At 48.3% G+C, this 25,247-nt stretch overlaps 1 protein-coding gene across 15 annotated transcripts in view; it reads right to left on the bottom strand.

Moving 5' to 3' along the window:
• Positions 1–25,247, bottom strand: part of CELF2 (CUGBP Elav-like family member 2) — an 832,664-nt gene that overhangs the window by 62,052 nt on the left and 745,365 nt on the right. For 14 of the 15 annotated variants that reach the window (XM_043563375.1, XM_043563374.1, XM_043563366.1 and 11 more), the window contains 3 exons: positions 18,910–18,958; positions 10,401–10,535; positions 2,099–2,178 (listed from right to left, as the gene is read on the bottom strand). In XM_043563375.1, the coding sequence (XP_043419310.1) occupies positions 2,099–2,178; positions 10,401–10,535; positions 18,910–18,958 (264 nt within the window). Of the gene's footprint in view, positions 1–2,098; positions 2,179–10,400; positions 10,536–18,909; positions 18,959–25,247 lie in introns of those variants that run through there. The other variant, XM_043563379.1, reaches the window with a different exon arrangement.

Genomic DNA, 25,247 nt, shown 5'->3' with positions numbered 1-25,247 from the left:
AACTATAACGTGACTGCATAATATATAATCTTCTATTTCAGTATTTTTCAATTCAACAAGACATTTAAATGTCTGAGGCCCCTCTGTTTGAGCATGGGTGTTCAGAATGAAAAACAAATGTACCAAATTTGATTTTAAATTGTAACAGAGATGTTAATAACCAAAGGATCAAGGATTTCTTAGAAAGAATATGCCCCATTCTCCATAGCAGATTCTTTTCGTTCTGAGCCTATTCTTCCTTAGTTCGGGTTCATACCCAGGTCTGAGCTACGTTCCCGAACTTTCTCCCTGTAGGAACACAGGAGAACACAGACCAGCATCCTCTGTAGCTGTACTCAGGGGCCCAGATGAAGGCACTTGGGTTAGAGCTGAAAGAATGTAGGTTAAAAAATCATCTAAGGTACAAATCACTAAGTTACAGGAAATAAAATAATTATGAATGAAGCACATGTATGGAAGATAATAAATACAGGTGAAGACTTTTTTTCCCTAATGGTACTTTCATTTTTCTCTCCAAACTGAAATGTAGCTGGGATTCAGACTGATCCCCAATAATGGAACAGCCGAAGAGAAAGTGGGGGACAAATACAGCATCAACCTGTGACTGCGTGTCGTACAAGACTGCATCCCTAGGAATTTCAAAGTCCTGCTAATTATCTCCTATTGTGGCCGATTTTCACCTGAGCTTGCCTTCAGGTAGGGGGGTGTGAGTATCTTAAAAATGCATTGCACTGAAAGGAAAACACAGTGATTATATAAAATATGTTAGGAATATCAAAGTCAAAATGAAGCTCGAAAAAGACAATAGGCTTTGCAATGCTGATATCAAAACTCAGAAAAGTACAGTGAACACTTAATGACAAGGCCATGCACACTCTTGCCCCCCTTGTCCACCCACCTTTCGGCTCACCATAAAAAAAGTTGCCCACAAAACATGACGCAGAATGATCACTTAGCTCCCAGCATGCTTTGGGAGATGCAGCATTGCAAAAAACGAACAAAACAAACAAATAAAAAATAACCCCTCCCCCAAAAATGGAGGTAAAAAAGAAGCGCAAACAATCCATAAAGAAATTTTTGCACATTAAATCAAATCGAAAATATTCTGCTTTTCGGAAGATGAAAACGTAACTTCAGGTAACGCCACAGGGCCACCTCTGGAACAGATCACCCATACACAGAGGCACGGTATACAAGTACGGCAGAACATGCATTCCCAAATGGTTCTATCAGACAATACCGAGTAAGTAACAGCATATCACTCTTGGAATGCTTTTGTGCAAAGTTCTGAAAGGCCAGACTCAAATCACAGGCTAGACAGAGCCGTCTCTCTACGTTTGTGGGTGAACACCCGCATCAGCGTATTTATCTTCCCCCAAAGCCACTATCTCTCATTAGGAGACCAAATTTGAGCCTTTATGTTTCTTTTACTGCACATTTTTTAGTAAAAAGACAAATCTCGTTTTTCAAGGAATTCTCAAACGTTAATATTTTCACTGGTTAAACAATGTAGGAGAAGTATTAATTTTCTCCCAACATTCTTGATGCAAAAGCACAATTCTGTTGGACTGAAGAGAACTTGACCCCGTATTTAAAAAAAAGAAAAAAGAAAAAAAAGAGAGAGAGGAAAAAAAAAGAAAAAAAAAAGAACCCTGTGATGGACACAGGGCAGGCTGCAATTTGGAGTGAGGGCTGTTAAGGTTTACTCCATACCAACCCTGGACCAGGAACAGATTCGATCCTTTAGAGATCGAGAATGATTCTTGGTTTCAATTGCATCGTGACACTACGTTGCAGGGCCTGGGCCACTGCAATAAAAGGCTCAAAAAATAATGTACAGCAAGTGGAAGGTTTTACTAAATGCATTTCAAGTCATTAGGGGAAAAATTCAGAGAGAGAGAGAAGAGAGCGAAAGAGGATGAGAGAGAGCGAGAGCGAGAGCGAGAGAGAGAGAGAGAGGATGAATATGAATGAATGAAGAGATAGTGCAAGTGTCAATCCGTGATTGTCACGTGAACAATCCGCGCAGGAGAGAGCTGCTTTATCATTCCCCATCATTTGCACAAAGAAAACAAAGAAAGGGCAGATGATACAGTACCTCCATGGTCTGAGACTGATGCATGGCTTTGATTGCATTCTGTGCCATTGCCCTTGTAGAAAATGTGACAAACGCACAGCCTGTGGGGAACAAGGGGACAGGGAGCAGGAAAGACAAAAAACAACAAGACAAAAGGGTTGGACGCTTGTTAAACCAACACAGTCTACGAGAACTGCCACAGGACGACACTGTTCTCAGTAGTACATAAAAATCAACAACTTCTCTCTTGGCTTTATCTTAGTTGGCTTTTTACTCACAGTGCGGACTTGCTAATCTGACCGAAGCAGAAAGATTTATTTATTGACTAGTTTCTTTTTTAAAATGGAGATGAGGGGAAAGTAGTTAGGTACTTTTATTTTTCCTTTTTTTCTTTCTTTCTTTCTTTCTTTTTTAGCCACGGGGGGCGGGGGGGGGGGGTTGAAATTAGCAAGATCTAGTTTGCATTTTCTAAAATAAAAAGTTGCTATTTTACATTTTCTCCTTGGCTGATTATCTTTACTTAGGGCATCCACACGTTTGGGCTTTGGATTTCAAATTTTAGCGTTGATTTTTAAGCAGCAAATAATAAAATCCTCACACCAAGGGCAAATTAGCAAATAAATTCCAAGAGCTCGAAATGTGAGCAAATAAATAGATCTAATCTCTTCTGGGTTGTTAAAACATATATATGTATACATATACATTGATGCTATTTAAGTGCAAAGAAATACACCACATCCTGCACAAACTTGTAATTATTGATTACGAACAAAAACAAATGCTCTATTACTCTGAGTGTATTCAACAGTGCATATAAGGCAAACCTTTATCTGCATTGGGTTTCTGAGTTGTATAAAATCTTTATGACTTTTCCAAGTTGTGATTTCAGAGATGCATCAGAGATCTGGCCTAACGTCTCACGTACACAAGACAATGTACAGTTCTCTGAATGCTTCCCGGGAGACCCATTCAACTTTCCGTGGCTCTTTATTTCTCATGCTGGAAAATAACCAGAATCTATATTGCCTGCTCCTTGTACAAGTGCTGGCCACCATGCAGGTCACTGCTCCAACTACATGGCTCATTGCCCTTTTCACCAATAAAAACACGGCCTTCTGAAATTTACATTTTATTCATCATGCACCCTTGGGCTTCTTCGAGAAAAAGACTGTGAAATTAATGCAGATTCAGGCTGATTTTATAATAATAGCACAGCACACTAAAAGCTTAGCTAAAGCAGTGCAGACTTATTTCACTTATGATCTCTAATGACTTTAAAAGTGCATTGATTTTCAGCTTCTTTAGCTTTGCACAGTTTGAACTTAGGTATCAGAGAATAATTTAGTGTTCCACTCAATTTCTTCAAAACATTATTATTATTACTACTTAAAAGATTTCCAAATGAGGCAGATCTAAACACTGAGTGGCTGAAGCCTGTTGTCATTTCGGAGTGAATGCGCGGGAAGTGGGATTCTGGCTCTTGCCCTGTGGCCAGTAAGCCAAATAGGTTGTTCTGCATCCAAACAGCCAGCGGACTGTTTGGTTTATGTAAGTCAATTTCTGAGCCATCAAATAGATTTTCTTCGTTTGCTCTGCATGTGTACCTGGTGAGATTATCAAGTCAATACTGCATTAGCACCTTTTAATCAAACAGCAATAAGAGAAAGCAACACCTGTCCATTTTCCCCAAAGCACAAAAACATCCAGTCATGAAAATAAGTCAATGCATTTTTTTTTTTTGCATCATGCTGTAATTTTTAATACAACAAAACTCTTAGTACATGGGAGATTCATCTCTCATTCACCTCCCAGTCCAGCTGGCCTTATGAAGCCTGAAGTCTAGCTTGCTATGAATGCCGAGCTGTTTCATATACTTCTCTGACATTATAGCAGCTAGTGAAACTCACTCCTGAAGCACACTGTCTGCACCTCCACTGGCTGTAGCTTCTGTCATCAGTAAAGCTATCTGGAGCCTTCTCTAAGGCGTCTAGAAGATGTGGGTAAGAGTGTGGGACATAGGATACCACCTCTACTTGGCTTCTGTATTCCAACTCAGCTCTACAATTAGCCCCAAATTTACCATCCACCTCAAAGTAATACCCTTTTTCAAGAACATTGTGAATATCACCGACATCATTAACAGAAAGAAGTAACACTAAGAATTTTCTTTTTCCATTTCTTGAGACTACAATGGGGGCAAATGCAATTAATCTAATGGAGAGATCTTGGACATCGTGTGAAGCCTGGGCTAACTCTGCCTTTAACAGTCATGGAGATTGTGTCATTCACTTAGTTTGCTCTTATTATCCAGGAACATGTGCCAAACTGACAGTTTCCAAATGGAGGTTAAGAATGCATAAAAAAAAAAAAAACACATGTAAAATGTCAACAGAAATCAATAAGGCACAGTTGATGCATTTACCACAATTTCAGAACAAGTAGAACTTTTTAAAGTAACTTAGTGAGAAAGAAATAGCAATTAGCTGGTCTCAGAAGGATTAGCAATAGAACGATAAAATTCCATCTCTATAAACTCGAACCATTGCTCTTTCCTTTCTGAAACCTGCAATTAAAAGCTCGACTGATGCTTCTAATTATACAACCCTTACTGCATCCAGAAAAATGATCTGACAAATCTGATGACTTCTTTAACCTTTTTACTCTATTGGCAGTGGTGCAGTAAGAGAGAACCCATCTCCTCAGGGGCTCTGTCAACTTTGGTACCGTGTGCTGTGTTCAATTACTTAGGAGAGACAATTACTGTCGTTTATAAAGTGAGAGCACATGTCGAAAACTCCCCTCTCTATGCCATTCTGGATGAAGTTCCACAACTTCAGGACTAAATGTTTCATGGTTTGGTAGCTTGTGAACCTTTGTGGCTTCTGTTAAAACAGGAGGCTGTATTAGTCCTATGGCTGGATTTTAATTTTTCTTTTCTACATGGCTTTAGGATTAGGCCTCAGATCCGTGGCTTTTCAAGAATATAGGGTCATATAAGCTCCTTGCATCAAGACTGGTTGCTAGCTTCTTCTACAAGCCAAAGGACTGGCTTTCCACTGGACAAAAGTAACTTAGGTCAACTGGCCCCTTTTTATGAAAAACAAGATTTGGGGTACAATGGAGCCCAATGGGTCTTGACAGAATTAACTGCTCTGACCTTACAGGGCCAGCCCTCCTCTGTTCTTGATTACTGGATGTACTGTCTCAGTAGTAAGTTCTCTGGCTACTGACCAAAATGCAGGAAACACTACAACAGAGAAAAAGACACAGGTACCAAGGAAATGAAGGGTTTTTGTTGTTGTTAGGTAAGATAGCCTGTATATGATTGTCTTAAAGCCTCTCCAAAAACATAATAGCGGGGGGGGGGGGGGCGAGGAAAAGAAAAATTCCCTCCTTAAATGTGGCCAACCTGTAATTTACCTTACAATTATTTATGCTCTCCACTTTCAGAATGTCAGATTGCTAACAGAAATGAAAGGAGCTGAACTCCTCCCTGTTCGGTGAGGTTTTGCCTTCTTGCTGCTAAAACAGATAAATGATTGACTGGGGAAAGGTTTCTCCAAGTAATTTCCTCCTACAGACAGGATCTAAGGAAATCACGTGGCCCTGTCACAGAGAAGATTCTGGAACACATCTATTACACTTGTCATCTCAACTGAAAAGCTGTCTTCACTCAGGTGTTCTACCTTTTCTCTCAGCTGCAAGAGAGTTTTGAGAGAACTTGATGAATTCTTGGTCTGCAGAAAGAGAGAGAACGGGCACTTTTAAGGCACATACAATGCCAGGGCCTCCTGCTTTTCTGCTGCTTCTTTGCAAGAGAAGCAGCAGCCTGCTATGTTTCAACTGAGGGAAACATAATTTAAAATAACTTGTGCAGCATGAAGGAGCTTTCAGCCTATGGAAAACTTGTTTATAAATTCCCAAAGAAAGTTCTCAATGCAGCCAATTTTCCTTGCTGTATCTTTTTAGCAGTGGCACGATTTATTAAAACATACGCTACCAGTATAATAAGAGAGCATCAAAACTAACACTCCAATGCACTGTCCCTGATGTTGGGTTAGTTTATTTAAAATTGGCATGGAGAGATCACTCGTTTATGGCACCTGAGGCTGAGGGCAGAGTAGGACTTAAGAGTTTACAAAGTTTCACCCCTGAGATGAGATTTGAAGATTGTATTCAGAATAAGATGACAGAATGCAGTTAATAACCCAGGAGCATTTGATACGAGTTTCCACATATGTTTAGATACTACTTTGTGGGCGAGCCTACAACGTCGTGATCAAAACGGAGTCTGCTCTGTGTACATGTTTTTAAAGTCAAAAGCCCGATCCTAATATTCTGATCAGATATAACAGAAACAAATGAGAATTTAATGGCTACAACCAGTCTGTGCTCGCCAACATCCCCGAAAATATTGCCAATTCATTTGTCAAGGGTTTTGGCAGGAGAATGTTGGAACACCATAAACACAGCTGGAATATTCTTAAACAAGCAGAAAGTTACCTTAAATGGCAGTGAAGATTTGACTATACTTTATGGGAAAGAAAAATGAAATAAACTCTTTCATTGTCTCTGAGTTACAGATAATCGTTGCCATGGTGCAGAAAACCCTGTAGACTGTACCCAAATAGTCCATTCTGACTGTGGGATTATGGGTAAGTGAGAACATGTGTATTTTAGGAAATCAACATGCTAAGGGGACGCTGACAACTAACTGCACTGGCTTGGATGACGTGAGCTTTGCTTCTGAGAGCAAACATCCCATGTGACTTCCCACGCATGGACTCCGTGGCCTCCTGCTCGCTTTCTCAAACAAGGTTTATACGGCAAGCCTGGGGGTTGGCCTGCCACTGCAGAGGGATCAGAGTGTTGTGAAGGGGCCTGAACGCAGCCCAAACCAGGTTTTCCAAATTAGAAGAGATGGCAGAATGGGTCACTGCCCCCCAAAAGGGGAAAATGCGCACTTAGGTGCGGGCATACTGTGTCAAGAGAGTCAGACTCCTGACATCTGCTGAGTGCTGGTCTCAGTGTGCCTGGCAGATGATGGCTGCGGTCCGTGGACAGTCATGACAATTCCTGGGGGGGGGGGGGACATGGCACAAATCTGGACGCCGGGGAGTACTGATGGGACTCTGTAAATAGCCCTTCTTGCCAACATGGAGATGAGGAGTTTTGTTTTAAAGATGGTGATTCTAAGTATAGCAGAGCCGTGGGTCCTGGCAACCCGCTACTCCGAATCAGTGGGGCGGAGAAGCTTCTACTTCATAGCCTGCGGGGAGGGGCAGAAACTACTGAAGTAGCAGAGAAGAGATGACAGGAGACACCCGCAGGGGAGCTAGCGCCACTCACTAACTGCCTCTCTCGTCTGCGTTCCCGTAGCCGAACTGGGCAAGGGCAAAGGCAAAGCCAGAGAGGTGAACCACTTTTCTGTCCCTCTCCCTGATGCTCGGATGGTTTGATTTGAAAACTTTTTTACTGACTAGTTCAATACTCGGTTTAGTATTAGAAGGTGCTTTTCAGAGCAGCCAAGCTTTCCCTTTCACTTATTTATGTATTTATTTACATCTTCAATGGCTGAGCTGGCAACAGGCCTTGAGAACAGAAACGCTGAGCACCCTTTCTCCGCAGAGCCACTAACGGGAGACACTTATTAATATTTGATTGAAAACTGCAATTCTTTAATGAAAGCAAAATAGTAGCACGAAAGAGAATTGTTCTTTTAACAAATACACTGATTCAGGAGCAGTCCCCTGTACCCAGGAGTCCCTGGGTCTCGCTAATTGAAAAACCTACCACTGTCTGCCTTTGTATTTCAAAACAAACGGTTATAAATGAGTATTTTCCTTTTTGCCACAGGGAATCCTCATCAGTTCACCAGAAATTACTTTTCTGTTAAGAAGAAGAAGGAGAAGAAGAAGAAAAAGGGCAGGGAGGAGCATCTGACTCTTCACACCGGGCCGGCATCCGCATAAAATACGGATGAGGCTGCTCCCATAACTTGTCTTAGAAATCAGCTGCTCCGGGTTTCCAGTGCTGGCTCATCAACCACACGGCAGATCAAATGAGCCAAGTGCTCTTGTCGAGTACTGCGTCCTCCTCTTTCCTGCGAAAGCTGGGGCTGCTTTAAAATCTTATCTGCAGAAATCCCTCCCGGACGCTGAAGGAGCTCTACACACCGCAGGCACAGCGCTCTTCATTATGGTCTGCGCTGGCCGGACACAGAGTGTGTAGCGCGCCCCCTCCGGCAGAGGGAGAGCAGCGGTCACGGTGTCGCTAGGCCCTGGGGATCGTCCGCTTATACAGGACATCTGCCACACCGGGGAGCTAGCGACGCCCGAGGAGGTGAGCGGGGTGCGTGTTGTGACTGCTGCCATCTGCAAAGGGGGAGACTGAGGGGCGGAGACAGGGAAACGAACTGACTCTGGTTACAGTTCATGTCAGAAGTCCTGGGACTGGACGTCGGGGGTCACTGACCTCTAAGCCACTATAAATGTCACTAGGATTTCCTCAGGGGCCTGCCTTGCTGTTCCTTCCCCGCGCTGCATGCCTTGGTGCAGGAAAAGCTGCCAACATGGAAGTGTGACGGTGAATAAGAACAGGCGGGGACGGTGGCTCTGACTGCTACAAGGGCAGCGGGAAAGGACCACGAAAATGCGATCTCGCGTTGCCTCCCTGCTTTATTCTGTCTAGCCGCACCGCCGGTCCCCGGGGCCTCTCCCCCCGGCTGGCCCGCCTGAGTGGGCACGAATCTATCACGACTGCGGCACAATCAGATGATCCGACGTTACTGGAAGCTCTCACAGAGTCCACGTGCTGCCGTGGCACAGAGGGCCCCGGGACCGAGGTCCCCCCGCGTCCCCTTGCACCGGAGGTTGTGCGGTCGCCGGCATGGGGCGCGGCTGTGGGTGCCGCCGGCGACAGCGTGGGTGCTATGCTATGGCTCAGCCCCGGGCACCGCATCTGTGCGGGTCCTGTTCAGCTTTCAGAGCGGCACGCGTTTTCCGTGCGGCGAGTGACAACCTTCGGGGCGATCAGGGAACGCTCCGGCCGTCATTCCCAAGCCACCTTCGGAGGAAAGTACAGGGACCGCAGGCTCGTGGCTTCCTCCTCCTGTCCCCCTAGACTACCTCCCTGTGGGGCTCTGGAGGTGGACGTGGGCGGAAAACTCCGGTTCTCTGCGCCTGCGGTTCCCACAGCTGACACCGGGAAGTGTCACGTCTCTAAGTCAAAAGAACCAATGTTCTTCCTCACATGGTGCTGAATCTAGCCAAAATGAGGGAGATGGGTGGAAATTAGTGCTTTGGGACTCAAGGGCCAACCTTTGCTTTCGGCATGTGGCTCAGATGGCAGTGCTGTCCCAGAACCTGAGACCAGGAATGAAAAGAAGTTTCTAATTAGCCCCACGAAAACTGTATCGATAGATAAGCACATTAAGAGAATGAAATGCTCTTTGTACTGCAAACATACGGAGCTCTTAGAAGAACTGGAGGATATGTTTTACAGATACACTCTGACTCAGGCCTCCTGGGCTGTCTCGGGAAACACGGTCAGATGAGGGTGAATGCTGGAGCGCTTGCGAGCGGTGGAGGGAAGGGTCTGTGTGGCGCTGTCCAAGGGGAGGCAAACATGGAAAGAAAACAGTTAGCTCCAGCTGCCGTGGATGGCTGCTGGCAAAAATACTGGTTTTCATCAATGCTCGAAGCCACAGCGGCCGGTTCCGTCATGGTGACAAAGAGGAACCTGCCATCTCCGGGACCGCGTCATCTCTGCCACTTCATGGACTTCCTGCGCTCAGGCCTCCAGGAGTTCTGCTCTTTGAAATCAAAGCCTGAGACCCCAGGACAGGCCCAGTTATTTTGAGTCCCTACCTGCTCTGTGCTACGGGGGACCACTGATGTTTCTCCTCGGTTTCTATCGCCATCAAGCGGCCTGTCCCCTCCCCATTTCTCTCGGGCATGGGCAGAAAGCTGGAGACTCGGATGAAAACAACAAATATTCTCTCTCCTCCTCCCCATCTCTCCCTCACCCGCCAACATCTACTTCAGTGTGAGATGGAAAGCGATGTGAACGACAGGACAGCCTGTCGGCCTCCGGGCTGGCCGGGACAGCCTGAGCTAATAAGTTGGCATCGAGACCTTGTCGACCTGAGAAATACAAGGTGATCACTTCGACTACGGTGAAAAGTTCAGGTTGGACAACTTGATCACGCGGGACGCATTACAGGGTGACCTCTTGCTGTGTGCGGTGGCTACATCTACCTTGATGGTGACACAGAGTTCCAATTAGCACTTGAGAGAAGAGACTTTGCAGACAGCACACTCACCTCGACTCAGCCCGTCGGGTCCCCGGAGAATCCGGCATTCTTCTATCTGGCCAAATGGAGAAAACATCACCCTGATATCATTCTCATTACATTTCTTCGAAACCATTCCTATGAACAATTTTCGGTCTTCCACGGCTAGGAGATAAAAATAATGAATGAGCAAAGGCCATTTTATCCTGTTTCTTGTAATCACGGCTTCACTACCACACCAAACTGGGTCCCAGCCATGTGAGACCCAGCGTGGGCCGAAGGCCAGCTCTTTCGACTTCCAGGCTGCCTTCCTTCTCCACCCCACCCCGTCCTGCCTCTACTCTCCCTTCCTGAACACTGCCTCTTTCTGGCGCACATTCTTACCAACATGACATCTTCAGAGGACACGGAACACTACGAGGTCCTCTCTTCCCAACCCTGTTTGGAAACTCGGTTTTCCCTAATGTGTTCAAGCTCCGTGGAGTTGCTAAAATACTACCATTCCATAGAGATACTTTAGAATACAGGTTAAAAACATTTTTTTTTTTGGTAGATACTCTTTTAACTTGAAGAATGGCAGAGAAAGAAAAAGGTCAGGGAAAGAAAGGAACAGAGGGAGTGGGATAGGAAACAGAACTTTTAATAAAGCATTCAGTGGGGAAAACCTTCTCCCCCAACTTCAAATAGCTTTGGCTCCACGGATCCAGACAGTAAGAAGAGATAAGAGAGATGGTCATCTCTCTGGAGAGCCAGTAAAGACCTTCCATGGCTGTCTGTCTGTCCGTCTGTCCGTTGCACTGGCTGTGCAGCTCTAACCAGGACAACACAGGGTTTGCAAGCGAAGAGGCAATTCCAAGGAAAGAACGGGACTGGGGCTACCTGAGGATCGCACCAGGATGACCCCATCGGGAACCCGTAACAAAAAAGAACAAGGAGGGAATCATACTGTTCTACACACCCAGAGGCAGGACTCTTGATGAGCAAAAATACTTTGGGTATCATGACAACAAGAAACCAATTCCATCGTGGAACCTGCCAGGAGGTACAGACTAGGGAAGGTTTACCTCTGATGACCTGGGAGATTTTCCTCAAAATCTACAAGCTTGTGCTCAGGATAACTGGCCTACGTTTAGCCTCAAAGGCACAATTATAACTGATTTCAGGACAGTGTTTGCAGTCCTCTTTAGGAAAGAGAAAAGACAAAAAACAAAAAACAAAAAAACCAAACATTCCCCTGCCTCCATTTTACAATGAAAACAAAACAAAACAAAACAAACAACCCACCCTAGATGCCCATGGGGAGTTTTATTTCCCATGTTGCATTTTAACCCATTTCTTGAAATTTAAAGAAAGGACAACCAGCTGCACCAGCACCTGAGAGGCAGTCCTGGCTTCGGGAGGGGCCTTGCCCTCCATCCCTGTGTAGGAACCTTTGCTGTCGTAGCTGTACCATAACCTCATCACTGCCATCTAACTGGCTTTTATCTCTCGGTTATTCTTTCCCTGGAGACTCAGTGTCTCATTTCCACTTAACCGACAAGACTGTGTTATAGAATTTCCAGGGCCAGGTGCTTTTGGTGCCTGAGTCAAGCCGGCCCGGGGCGCCCGGGGAGCTGGGAGAGAGCCGCTGGTGATGCTGGGGCATCATGACACAGGGAGGTTTGCTCTGGAGCAGACAGCCTGGGAGGACCCGCCAGGAAGGGAACCGCTCCGTCTCGGATGTCCGCTGCAGTGGCTAAAGCCATGTGAGCACCTGGAACCTGGCTAGTGTGACTGAGGAACTGAACTGTTACTGTGACTTAATTTTAATCTAATTTTAAAAAGCCACATGTGGGGCGCCTGGGTGGCGCAGTCAGTTAAGCGTCCGACTTCAGCCAGGTCACGATCTCGCGGTCCGGGAGTTCGAGCCCCGCGTCGGGCTCTGGGCTGATGGCTTGGAGCCTGGAGCCTGTTTCCGATTCTGTGTCTGTCTCTCTCTCTGCCCCTCCCCCGTTCATGCTCTGTCTCTCTCTGTCCCAAAAATAAATAAACGTTGAAAAAAAAATTAAAAAAAAAAAAGCCACATGTGACACAATATTGGATGGAGCAGCTCCGAGGGGCCTCAGTGAGGCAGCTTAAATGCTCTCCCCACAGAGTCCAGACCGGAAGGAAGACACGAAAGACGTGGTTCTAGTTGGCTCTGAAGCGGGGCAGTGAAGGAACTTGCCCGGGGCTGCACCTGATGCCCTACTCCCAGCCCTTCCCTACGAGAGCAGAGGAGGGTGAGGTGGCCTCCAGAGGAGCGTGGGGCGGGGGCGGGAGACTTGCCTGGTCCCAGCGCTGCCGTCACGCCGATGCGTGACCTTGGGGAGTGAGCGAGCGGACTTCTGTGGACCTCAGTGTTGTCACCCACAGAATGAGGTTTAAAGCCTTCTCTTTCCTCGCTGTCTCTCCTCGGTAACAGAGAGAAGGCGGCCCAGCTGCATGTTTGGGGCAGGAGAACGCCAGAGCCCAGGATCCCACCTGCCAGCCACCCTCTGCACTTGGCAGCTCCTGAGACCCGGCAGGAAAACAAGGGCTCCGAGGCACGCCAGCGGAGACCACGATGCCACAGGACTGTGAGCTGCGGAGCGTGCGCCAAGCGCTCGAGAAAGGTTTGACGGGCGGAGAACGTGGCATTTAAGGTGGACTTTAAAAAGCTTGGGGAGAGCCTGGCGGAGGGATGGGGGCAGCAATTCTGGCGGCGTCTGCAGGGTGGCTCAAGGTATGAGGGAAGGAAAACTCAGTCCACGGCCGCTGCCTGCGTTGAGCCTCAGCAAGGTGGACGTGGGCAATGGCGTCACTGACTTCCCTCCTGCAGAGGAACGATTTCACGCCTCAGAAGCTCTTCTCTCTCCCGTCGGAGCAGGTGAGCCACCAGTGCGGTACTGGGAAGCGGTGCAAGTGAGTTAAGCATCCGTGCTCACCAACACCAGGGTGACCAGGAGTACCCGGTGGCCCCAAGGGAACGAGGCATCCCCGCGATGGGCAGGACCGGACTGAAGCCTGGCAGAGCAGGCAGTGGGAAACTCTTCCAGTCGCAGCCTTAACCTCCCCCCGCCCCCATCCCTGGGACTCCTACTTGAGGAAGCTATGGCAGATAGCTTCTTGAGAGTTAAAAAAAACAAACAAACACAAAAAACAAAACTCAAAAAACAAATCCTGTCGAATTTCTTCTTATCCTGAAGAATCCAGCTTTAGTTCTTTCCAACAAAAGCCAACGACAAATCCCCAGTGAGTCCCTGGTTTCACTGGTAAACCTATCACGGTGGTACGCAGCTGAAGCATGTTGCCGGTTTTGAGCTTCCGGGTGATGCCGGAGCAGACTAAATGGGCAACTCGTGACTAAGCTAAAAAATAATTTTTAACCCAAGACGAAGAGTACGAACTGCTGGAAATCACCAGTAAACAAGCCCCGGCTTCCCAGGCATCACGACGGGCCAAATCTGGGCAAGGTGAGGGAGGCGAACTCTTTCTCCAGTAACGAGCAGCCGCTGAGGAAATAAAGTAGAAACCTGCACGATCCACAGGCTTTCCAAAAAGCGGAGTTCCTCCTGCGCACGCGCCGCGTCAGAGAAGCCGGATGTTCACAGCCGTGTTAGCGGAAGTCCTCTGTGGTTTTTAGCAGAGGGCTCCCTGTGCTTTAGTGGCGAATGGGGATAACTACCCAGTGCCAGCTTTAACCTCCTTCAAGTTTTCCCAGAGGAAATTTATTTGTAAGACTCATTCTTGGGATTCCCACTCGGAGGACCCCTAAACAGCTCTGTCACCATTTTACATAAACATAATTATCTTGCCATTTCACTTAACTTTTTCATCAATTTCTGATGAATTTCTTGGTGGGGCTTTTCGTCAGTACTCCTAGGCAGTCAGTGTCTGTGTTCTATCCCCGGGAATGCAGATTGCTGAAATATACCTACTGTGTTTATAGCATTGTAAGTGCCTTACGGAAATTAAAAAAAAAAAAAAAAAAAAAAAAAAAGAATGAAAAGGAAAGGTCTCTGCCTTCCAGGAGGAAAGTCTACTTTCCTTCAGGATAACCCAATGAATGAGTAAAGGCAGATACTTTGTGTAGAGAACTCTGTGCAGGTGTGGGGTAAGTGCCATCACTAACAACCACAGAGCCGAAAAGGTGTTCCATACCGGCAACCGTTGCAAGTTCTCCTCCGGTGGTAGGAGAGAGGGTTAATATTTTAAGTTTTTAAGGGGGGATTTTTCAGTTTGGGGAATAGAAACTTTCATTTAAAAAAAAAAAAAATCCCTAATTGTAAGTCTGCGCTAACACCCCGGTGTATAATCTGTCAAAGTCACACCTGGATTCAGGGCGGCCTGAATTAATTAACAACTTTTCAATGTGTTAGTGCTAACATATGGCATTTAATTACTGCCTCCAAATCCGTGAGTCTCTCTGCTTTGAATTTCAAAATTATTTCTTCCTCTTCCAGTGAGTCAGAAAGTGACCGGATGGGAACACCCTGTGAATCCCATTTTCACTGGAGGCTTGCAGGCCTGCACCTCCCAGACAACATTTAGTTATCTTGACCCTGTGAGCTCTGAACTTGACACAGGGACACCAGGGGTTTTCGGAGGCCTTGAGAAAAGAGAAAGGGCTGACGTGGCATTTCTGGATGTGAGGTTTAAGGACCCCTGACAAGTTGGGAGGTTGGAGTTAAGGTTAAAGCAGAATAAATTTATGCTCTGTCCACAGAGTGAAAAAAGAAAGAAACAAAACAAAACAAACCCCTCTCAACCAGGAGCATGACAGAAGAGCGAACGCTGGTTGGTCGCTGAGACCCCCAGCACAGAACCAAAGCAACCTCTACGCTTTTCTTAGCACTTACTGCTAGACAAACTTCAGATCTCGCAACTGCACTTACTTTTGAATTGTGCGCAGCTGGTACCTTTTTCTGCATCGCAAAGAGAGCTGGAAAAGCAGCCCTCTCAAGGTAGGCAGAATGAAAGACTGTAAGTAACTGTGTTTGTGCCAGGGTAAGCTGTGACCTGGAATCCACACCTCCTCAAGCCTCTTCCCCTGCCATGACTCAACCGGATGCAATGGAAAAACAAGACAACTTGGATTCTGTGGAAATCTGGGTATTTATTCAATGCGTGTGTTCTTCTTAAAGGCCCCAATATTTTACTGCTGATCCGGAATGGATTTTTTTTTTTTTTTTTTTGACACGTGGCACAGTTAGAAACACCAGGGCAGAAGTATGATGCTGTGAGTTTGCAGAAATGTGCTAGAGGCTGCAGCTTAAATCAGAGCCAATTAAGAGGGCAGGCTATAGGAAGCCTGGAGATTTGGAAAGCCCGTTTGGTCGGCAAAATACCGAAGGGCAGGGCAGATCTATGAGCAGCCTAACGTTTCTGGGCTCACCATGGCAGTTCCCTTTGTCAGAATCTCTAGATGGACAAAGGCTTCAAAGAGTGATTGCTTTCTGGAATTCATTTGTCCATCACTAATTAATCTGTGATTAGCAGCCCTTTCTTGCTGAGCAAATACAAAGTTTCCGAAAGCCGAACATACTGATAATGAAGACGGTAACTGTCTAACTGTGATGAGTCCTTTGTGCAATCCATAAATGTCAGCAAACTCAATAAAGGTGCAATTAGACCTCGTTATTCTTCTTTCACAACTACTGAGAGCATCTGAGCCAAAGAAATCTTTGTGCTCTAGGAGCTTTGGAAACTATGCTTACCTGTCAAAACCGCCATGTGCAATCAGAAAGGGCTTGTGGCTTTTATCACTTGTTTTCGAAAATGATACATTTCTCCTGACTCCTCAATCAGGTCCAAGGAGAACCCTGAAGCCGGTTCAGTCTATGCAAGGTGAGGCACAGACTTTGCACCTCCATAAAGACACATGATTTAAAAGGAGCTGCTTCAGTCCACTTACATTTTTTGACTTTTTTTTTTTCCTGAGAGCTCAGAAAATGAAGGTCAATCTACAAAGCAAAGGAGGAGCTGGCCCAACGAGAAGGTATGTGGGAGTCAATTTTCCCTTGTGTATACAGATCTGTGCTTTGGTATGAAAACCCAAGGCTGGAAGTGCCGGCCTCGGCTGCTCAGAACGCACTAAACCGGCTGCCTCGGGAGGCCACAAGTGCGCCGACGACAGAGTGAATACCTTGGCAGGTATTATGCTAAGTTCTTTGTAGATGTTAACGTATGTACTCCTTGAACAACCCTGTAAGGGGGGCCACACAGGAAGTGTTCAGACTGCAGACCACGGTAGCCTCCTCTTACAGCTGGAGATATGGGGTCGACTGAGGTCACGGGACATGCCCACGGACACAGCTAATGTATGCAGGGTCAGGGGTCAAGTCTGGACTCCCCCAGAGAGCTTTTAACTGCCACCCTGAGTTGCTTCTTGGACAGTGGCATTTTTAGGGATGCTCTCATCTTAGTAAAACGGTGTCTAATCCTGCTTGGCACCTGAGATCGTGCCCTGCTGGGCTCGCCAATGGCACATCCACTCTGTTGCTGTGGTTCTAGACCCAGAGCAAAGATCACCCTCAGTGTCCGGAGCTGCCACTGGAAACAAGGGCGACCAACACTCTGGAGACCTCCAGGTGGCCAGCCTACGGGATGGATTCTCTAAGTCAGGTCTGTGCCCACACAGCAGCAAATGCTCAAGAAGAAACCTTTTCGTGGTCCCACTACTTGGGTATTTCAGGTCAAATATTTCCAGTTCAATTCTCCAATTCATCTTGTTTTAACAACCGCGACTTAAGGTTCAGAAATAAGACAAACGTTCCTCCGTGGCCCTTGTCCTGACACGGTTGAGGGAATTAGGAGTCCAAAGGAAAGAGAGCATCTCTAGGTGGCCAGAAGCTCCAAGATGACCTTCACGGGCAGCGTTCATCCCAAATACATGAGTCCTCTCTCCACGAGGAATAGAACAGACCAGACTGTAAGCGGGTACTTCTGGAGCAAAAAGGCTCAGGAACCGGCATGGGTACCTGGCCTTCTTCCTGTAGACACTCTCAGTGCAGAGCTCTCTGAGGCCGTGGAAAAATCTGGGTCATAACGATAATCTGCATTTTATAGAAGTGGTGCTCTATCCTTTGCAAAGCACTGTTGTGAAGATCCTATATGAATCTAGAAAAAAAAAAAAGCCAACCTACACGAGGCAGCTACATTTATTCCCATTTCATGAACGAGGAGATTAAAGTTGGGTCTTTAAGTGACCACCGGATCAGCAGACTGAAGGTCGGGAAGTTCCAAGGGTCAGGTCAGTGTCTCCGTAGCCGTCGTCTTCAGATTCACTGCAGCAGCCCCAGCCCCTGGCAACGCCCCTGGTGCACAGTGGTCACCAATGAGTAACTGCTGAATAAAGGACCCAAGAGACCTGCCTGAGGTCCCGGGGGACTTCAGACCCTCTGACGCTGGATGCCTTGTTCGTGGTTAAGGTAGTAGGGGTAGGGGATGGGAAGAGACCCTGGGGCAGGGGTGCGGCAGGTGAGAAGGCAGTGGGCAGGGCGCAGAAGCCTACTCCCTTACAGACAAACTGGGTGCTACTAACGCCACGCTCCCACCTGGCCTTTTCTTCAAAACTTCCTACCTCATCTGTGAAGAAGCCAGAAAATGGGATGCACTACAATCAGCCAAAAAAAAAAGCCAAAAAAAAAAAAAAATCAAAAAAAACCCCAAGTACCTGGAGGAGAGCCTTAGACCCCAATCATCATTTACATTTGCAGATATGCAGCTCTCCAAGCGCACGGCTTCTGCCCTGATTACTAATTAATGAGGTGCAGACCTGCTCCTGGAGGCAAACAGTGATGACTGTGTCAGTCTTGTGGGGCGGAGCCGCGCCCAGGTCTGAGAAGGTAGAGGGTTCCTTCAACATACACTTCAGGAAAGTCAAAGAACAAAACCGGGACAGAGGCGGGTGTAAACGGAAGCAGAAACTTTTGAGAGCGAAATGTGGCTATCAGCCCTCCCCTGTGTCGGAGAGCTAAATCTCAATTACTTCCCGGACCTCATCACATGCATATTTTAGTACCGAGCATCCGTTTATTTAATCAGCCCACTGAATTCTGAATGAATTCGGATGCAAATGCATCGGTACAACTGAGAGAAAAGAGTGCCATTGAGGAACACGCCAGAGGGAGAAAAGAGACAGCCGGCCGATCCTCAGCGGGGGAGCCCTTTCCAACTCATCTGCTCCACACACTGTGAGGTCCCTCCTCCCCATCGCGTGTCCTGGGTTGCTCTGTGCCAGGAGATCAACAAGATGCAAAGGCCACAGAGCCACCACACGAAGCAAGCCTCACACGGAGGGACCCCGAAAACCACTTCTTGTAACGTCTTCACAGATCTTGACACCAGAGGTGAACTGAGGCAGGGGAGCGGCTCCTGCGGTTCTCCAGCTAAGACACCCGCAGGGCAAGTTCCCTGCAGCAGCTCTCCCCTCCCCTCCCAGAGCCCAAGCAAGTGGGGCCGCCGCCTCCCTCCCCCACCTGACTTCTTAGTTGAAAGAAACAGACAGTATTAAAAGAGACAGTTGGTCACCACCTACCGTTTGACTTTTCACTATCGGCAGGTTTCATCTGAATGGGATGATGCATCTAAAAATACAAAAGTGAGAAAGTAAAGGCAGATTGAACAAGTGTATGAACGGCCTCAGAAATCCCACGCTGTTCAACTTGAGCACGGATACTGTCATGAGGACACAGAAACAAAAACAGGATCTCTCTCCATGAACAGCAGCGCCGTTAGGAGGCAACCCTGCAGTTACATTCAGGAACAGGATTCTTTGGAGTCACTGGGCATCACGGCACAGTATTTAAAAGGTTGGGCTTTGCAGTCAGACTGGAGTTTACACCTGGTTTGCCATTTGGTAAAGAGTTTCCGCCTGTATAAGATATAGGTAATTCTCGCTCTGCCAATCATCATCACCACTGATCTTGGGCAAGTGTCTCAACTTCTCTGAGCCCCAGTTTCCTTATCTGTGAACGCTGAGTATGAAATAAGGAAACGCACGTGAAGGGCTTAGTTAAGAGGGCACGGGACCTGCTGAGAAAAATGATCTATAGTTACTCTGTAACTCTTACAAATCTAAACACAAGACTGTCTTCGTTTTTCCTGGGGCCATTCTGATGGATTTTCCCTAGATCTCATTGTCATTTGAAGGCCTCTCATCTAGGTTGACTTAGGCACCATTATGTAATTTTTATTAAATACAGAGTATGAAATAGGAATGCGGACCCAGGAAAGGAAGGAAGAGAAGGGAACTGGGGAGGGAGGGCGGGAGGCACGGATCTCACGATCCTGTCCCCTCTGTAGGCGTGCAGGAGCGGAAGGAACCCGAGAGAGACATCGTGGGGCCAAGGTCCTGAGCTCCTCTGTGGCTCTTTACACGAAGCCCGTCTCACCCCCGTGCGCGGTCCGTAGAGTTCACTCCAAGCGCAAGAAAGAACGCTACCACCATTTCCAATTAAAATAAATTCCTCCAACCACTTTCAAAGGTCCTCTGGCTTCGTATTTCAGCATACCCCAAGGAACCTCGGAGCCACAGTGTCGATGGAATCACTGGCCGTGCAAATGCTCTCATTATAATGGGTCCCGTTCTCTCTGAACCTTTAACTCGCCCAGTGGACTTCCATCACTTGCAAGCCACAGCCCTGGGTTTTATCTAATTTAAAGGAGAGGGGAATGGTACTTGGCTCTGGCCCTTAAATGACGGGCAATTATCATCAGGCAGGCTGGCCCACGTGCAGCTGACGCCTGCCAGGGTCTTCACAAGAGGGATGAGGGACTGCTATCAGGGGACAAGAGGCTACATAATGCAGAGCTGCTCCGTTTATTCTAAAAGGCAAGGCGCTCTTACTCCCTGAACATAGACCCTGACGTGTGGGGTCTACTCGGGTCTCCACTCCATTAACATATTCAATTTGTGAAGGAGAGACCAGGAAGAGAGCGGGATGTTCGGGGGTCAGGAAGTAGACCAGTCTTTTTTGGAAAAGCCTGGAACACGTCCCTCAAAAAGCAGGCAGAAGTGAACGGTGCAAAGCCCCGGTCTGGGCTAGGAGTGTGGGCTCTCCCCTACAGGTGATGCCTGGGGAAGACGGGCCGAGTCCCTGAGCGGCATGTGAAGCTCGCAATGTGTGCCAGGCTCTGGGCGAAGAGCTGGGGAACAAGGCCAAGTGAAGAAGCTCTGACGCTTCGGGGGCTCACTGTGTATGGGGGGGGGGGGCTGACCTGTAAACAGCCCCTCGAGCACGTCAAGTGCCACGGCAGACACGAGGACAGGGTGCGGCAGGGCCCGGGCGGAGCAGGCACCTCCTTCTGCCCGGGCAGCAAGGCGAAGGCTTCTTAGCAAAGGGGGCAAGTGGTTCGAGTCCTAAAGGCCAAGCTGGACTTGCTGGCAGGACAGGGAGAAATGGTATCCGAACGACAGAGTGTCCTGGGCCAGGCCCAGTGGTGAGAAGGAACACAGCTGTCCCTGGCAAGAAGGCCAGCACACATCGGGGGAAGGACACCAGGGGAGCTGCGGACGCAGTGGGCGCCCGGGTCTCAGACGATCCTGCACGCTAAGGAACAGAAGTTGTGTCTAACAGTCAAGTCAGGCACAGAAGATTCGAGTAGCAAGGGCCACAAGGTCAAATCTGAATTCTAGAAAAGTCCTTTCTGGCTACAATGTGGTGGATGGATTATACAAGAGGGATATGGAGGGAGACAGCTAAGAGGCTACTGCAAGCGTCCGTGTGAAACTGCCGAAGGCCTAAACCTCAGAGGCAACTGGCTGCTTGTGGGGGTGAGGGGGAGAGACCACCACTGTGGGATCAGGGCCCCAGTAGAAGAAACACGAGAAAGCAATTTGGGGGGAGAATGATGAGCCCAGGTCTGGACACGCCCCACTCAACGTGACTGAGGCTGGAGAGCAGTTGCGGGAGTGGTTTTCAGGCTGCAGCGACAGCTCTGGGGGGCGCTCCCCGCAGCGGGAGCCACAGGCATGCATGGAACTGTCCAGGAGGGGATGTAAGAGGAAAGAGCCAAGAGCCCGGGAGAGCACCACAGAGAATAGCAAGAAAGAGGAATCTAAGAGGGACAGGGCAGAGGGCGGCCAGAGAGGCAGGGCCTCATGGGAGAGCTTGAAGAACAAGGCACTTCTAGCCGCGACGATGAAAACGCCCCAGGATCCTTCTGGATTCGACAGTAAGATATTCTGGAAACTTCTCCAAAGCCGTTTTTGTGGGGCGGTGGGGCCAGAATGCCACACTGTGGGTGGAGAGGGCGTGACAGGGGGGACAGCGGCAGGAGACAGGACAAATGTACGTGGCTTTCTCAAGATGAGCCGCCAGGGTGGGTGGGAATATAAAAAGCTCCGTGGAGTCAGGGCCAGAGGTGGGGAGGTGGAGTCCGTCTTCCCCAGACAGCAAAGACGTACAGGTGAAAGTGCAGAGAAGACTCAGAGGAGAGTCACAGGTCAAGGCAAGGAGAGGGGTATGTGTGCCGACACCACGTACGGACACAAACGCGAACGAATGGCCTTCTGCCCGCAGCAAGCTTACGATCCATCACGGTGTTTGGTACGGACACGTATGAAGAAGAATAAACGGTGGTCAACCTGAGAACAGGAGCCCAGGCGGAGCGCTGCAGGCGGTGAGACCGACCTCTGAAGTGCGGGAGTTCTGGAAGCTTTCATTCTGCAAGAAAGCCTTCTACTCTAAGGCGGTAAGAGGCCCAGGGAGCATTCAGTCCAATGCTCTCCATTTATCGGTCTGAAGGGAATAAGGACTTCACTAAGGACACCATTTTTGCGATCAAACAACCTAAGCTGTCTCTTCTTAATCCAGAGCCGATTCCCCCAGATCACACCGCTTCTCCACAAAATGCCCAACGTGGGGCCTGGACTTACGAGCCTACGATGAAGGACTACAGGCCCTGCCCACCGAAGCCGCTGTAATAACCTGTCAAGTCTGTGTGCAACCCCCCCCCCCCCCCCCCCGCCACCAGGCCACTTCATGTAGCTTTATGACAGGCATTACTCTAAGACTTGACTCTCGCTTTCCTGCCGCTGCTGAATTAGCTCCGTTTCTGACCTGACACTACCCAGAAGGTTCTGGAATGTAACAGTGGCGGTCAGAACACAGCTACTGCCACTGCAGACCTGAACTCGGTTCTGGTCTTTCCAGGGCCCAGAGAGGCAAAAAGTCAACTTCACGTAGTTGGATGGTCAGAGCACGGCAAATTCTGAACAGGTGGTCGCCCTCCTTCGTGTGTATTCCGGACTGCTCAGATCATGTGTGCAAAGCACTGTGACCTTCGGGGAGAGAGGTGTTCCATCAGTCCTGTGTTAAGAATGGCTCATCATCACGAACAGGTTCGTTTGAGTTACAAATTTCTGATCAGATATGGGACGTAAATGTCAAGGAAGACAAACAAAAAAAAAGGTTTGTAGGAGTTGTTCTCATAATGTTGTTTTACTGCCTCAAAATCTCATGATTCTTAAGAACTTGGGGAGGTTTGTTGAGTCGAACAGGGAAATTACTGGAAAGGAGAAGGCATTCCTGTGTCAAGTTCCGAGGTGTAATAAAGGGATTCCTTTCCTGTAATAGGAAATGCTTTCAAAGATTTGACCCGGTATGACCAGGACCATGCATTCATTCACCTATGCCTGCGTTTTCCAGATGCCCTATTAGTTACACGCTAGGAACACACAATGCAAGAGTCTGGTCCCAGTGGAGCTTGTAACAGGACGGTTGCGAGGGACACACCGGTGCCATGTGCCGTGCTGAGACACGCAGCGTGAGGACAGAGAGGTGGCCAGCACAGACGAAGGGAGGGCAAGCCGGAGAAGGCGTCTCAGCTGGAGCGGTGTTTGAATTCAATCCTGAAGGAATCCTAACGCTAACCAGGGCCTGAGGGAAGGACATTTCAGAGTGGAGGACACGTTCCAAGGCACAGAGTAAGGAAGAGGCCATGTGCTACTGAAGAATGATGTGACGACCTTCTCACCGACACAGGAAGCAAGAGAAGTCACTGACGATCATTCACCAAATACAGAATACCTAAAGCACAAGACTGATAGGGACGTGCTCATAGACTGGAGAATTTCAAGATGAAAACAACACAGATCTACTCAAGCTTGAGTTAAAACTGGGAGCCGGATGGGTGGCCAGCAACAACCACACCCTGACCGCCTCCACGAAAACTAGAGATGAACTCCAGGGTGTCCGAACTGCTGCTTTTAGCTCTAGACTCTGGGGAAGCTGGCTGGACCGCCCCCAGAGCTGGATGGGGCGGGGAGCCCGTGCTGTGTCTGTACCTGGAGGTCCCAGGTGACAGCAGCGGACCAGAGGAAGGGCCGGGGGACCTGGCAGTCCCTCTTCCAGTTTCCTAACACCTCACCTGTCGCAAGGCCATCTCAGAGTTAAGGCTGAGGCTAGTTCCCTAGGGGAGGGTGATCTTCAAGAATTTTTGCAAGGAGTCTCCTAAGAGACATGCACTAATGAAGTTGAATCCGCATCTCCCTAAGCATCCAGGGTCAGCTGTGTCTGAAAAAGTCTTGAGTGGTCTGTACTGTCATGATGTGTCTACACTGTTGGAGGAGTCCACGAATGTCATAAACACCAGCCTGTGACATCCACAGGGCGGTTTTCCCCAGGCAGGAGGGAAACAGGAGTAGTGAGTCTATTATTGGTGTTCAAGCCAGCTGTCCTTGGAGCAAACCTAACGACAGGGCTCCCTGTTGGCAGAGCGCTTGTCCCGGGGAAATGCCAAGATCAATCGTTTTGGAAATGGATCCTGTTCATGGCAGTGAATGTGACTTAACATATTTCATCAAGGTTGCATTTCTATGAAGAAAGACTTGCAAATCTATTTCCTTGAAGACTTCTTTGCACATGAATTTTTCATTTTCTTGCAGAACAACATCTGCCTCAAGTGACACATCAAGGTGCCGGTCAACTTCTCGGTCCCTATCTAGCCCTGTTTGTTTAAAAACAAATGAATTCCAACAAAAGGGGAAATTTTAAGAGCTCCTTCCCTCCTGGCAGGGGTGGGGGAGGGGATTGGTTAATTTCGGTTACATCTGCGGATTTGGCGTTCCATCCCACTTACGGAAGGTGGAGGGAGACTCCCAGAGAAGAAAACAGTTACTGCAGTTCAGGGGCATCCATTTCTTGGGGACTTGATCAAGCTTCCAGGGAGTTGGAGCCTCTTGAGGTTCAGGACTGAATCTCATGCCCGATCTGAGCAATGGTGTCAACAGCAACCCAGAGCCTGCTCCCCTCTGACTCAGGGACAGCTGCTATCCCACACCTCCAACTCTCCTGGGAAGCTGTGGGTCGGCATTGGGGCACGCCAGCCTTGCGATCTAAAGCCTCCCCCTTTATCCCACATCCTAACGAGGGAGCAGCACGTGGCCCTCCCTCCTCTCATCCCCCCACATACGCAAAGGGCCCCAGAACTGGGTTTCCCAACCCCCGGTCTTCGGAATTGCAGATCTCTTGATAGGGCCCGACGATCGTCACTCCTGAATGTGCTGACCTTCAAATCGTCACAGGAGTGCCCAGCTGTGGCTCATGAAAATGATAACGAGGACACAAGGTTGGAGCAAAGCCATTACGCCAAGTCCGAGGGCGGAGGGTGGAGGGCGGCGGGGGGGGGGGTCCCTGCACGTACAGGGTCCCGCCATGTCACAGTGGCAGAGATGGACTGGGCCAGAGCACACTAGCATTCGTGGGCCGCAATCTCTAGAGCTCCCATTATATCCGAAGCCTGGCGTGATTTCTCCAAACCTCTCTGCCCTGGTCCTGTGATGAGTCACAGGGAGCTTCTGAGTTGCAGCAGCCAATGTTTAACACAGGCCGAGTCTGGGAGCTGGAGGGCCTGGGGGAGAGAGACACTGGG

The sequence above is a fragment of the Prionailurus bengalensis genome, chromosome B4 (assembly GCF_016509475.1).
Source record: "Prionailurus bengalensis isolate Pbe53 chromosome B4, Fcat_Pben_1.1_paternal_pri, whole genome shotgun sequence".
Lineage (NCBI taxonomy): Eukaryota > Metazoa > Chordata > Mammalia > Carnivora > Felidae > Prionailurus > Prionailurus bengalensis.
This window is presented reverse-complemented; position numbering and strand designations above follow the sequence as displayed.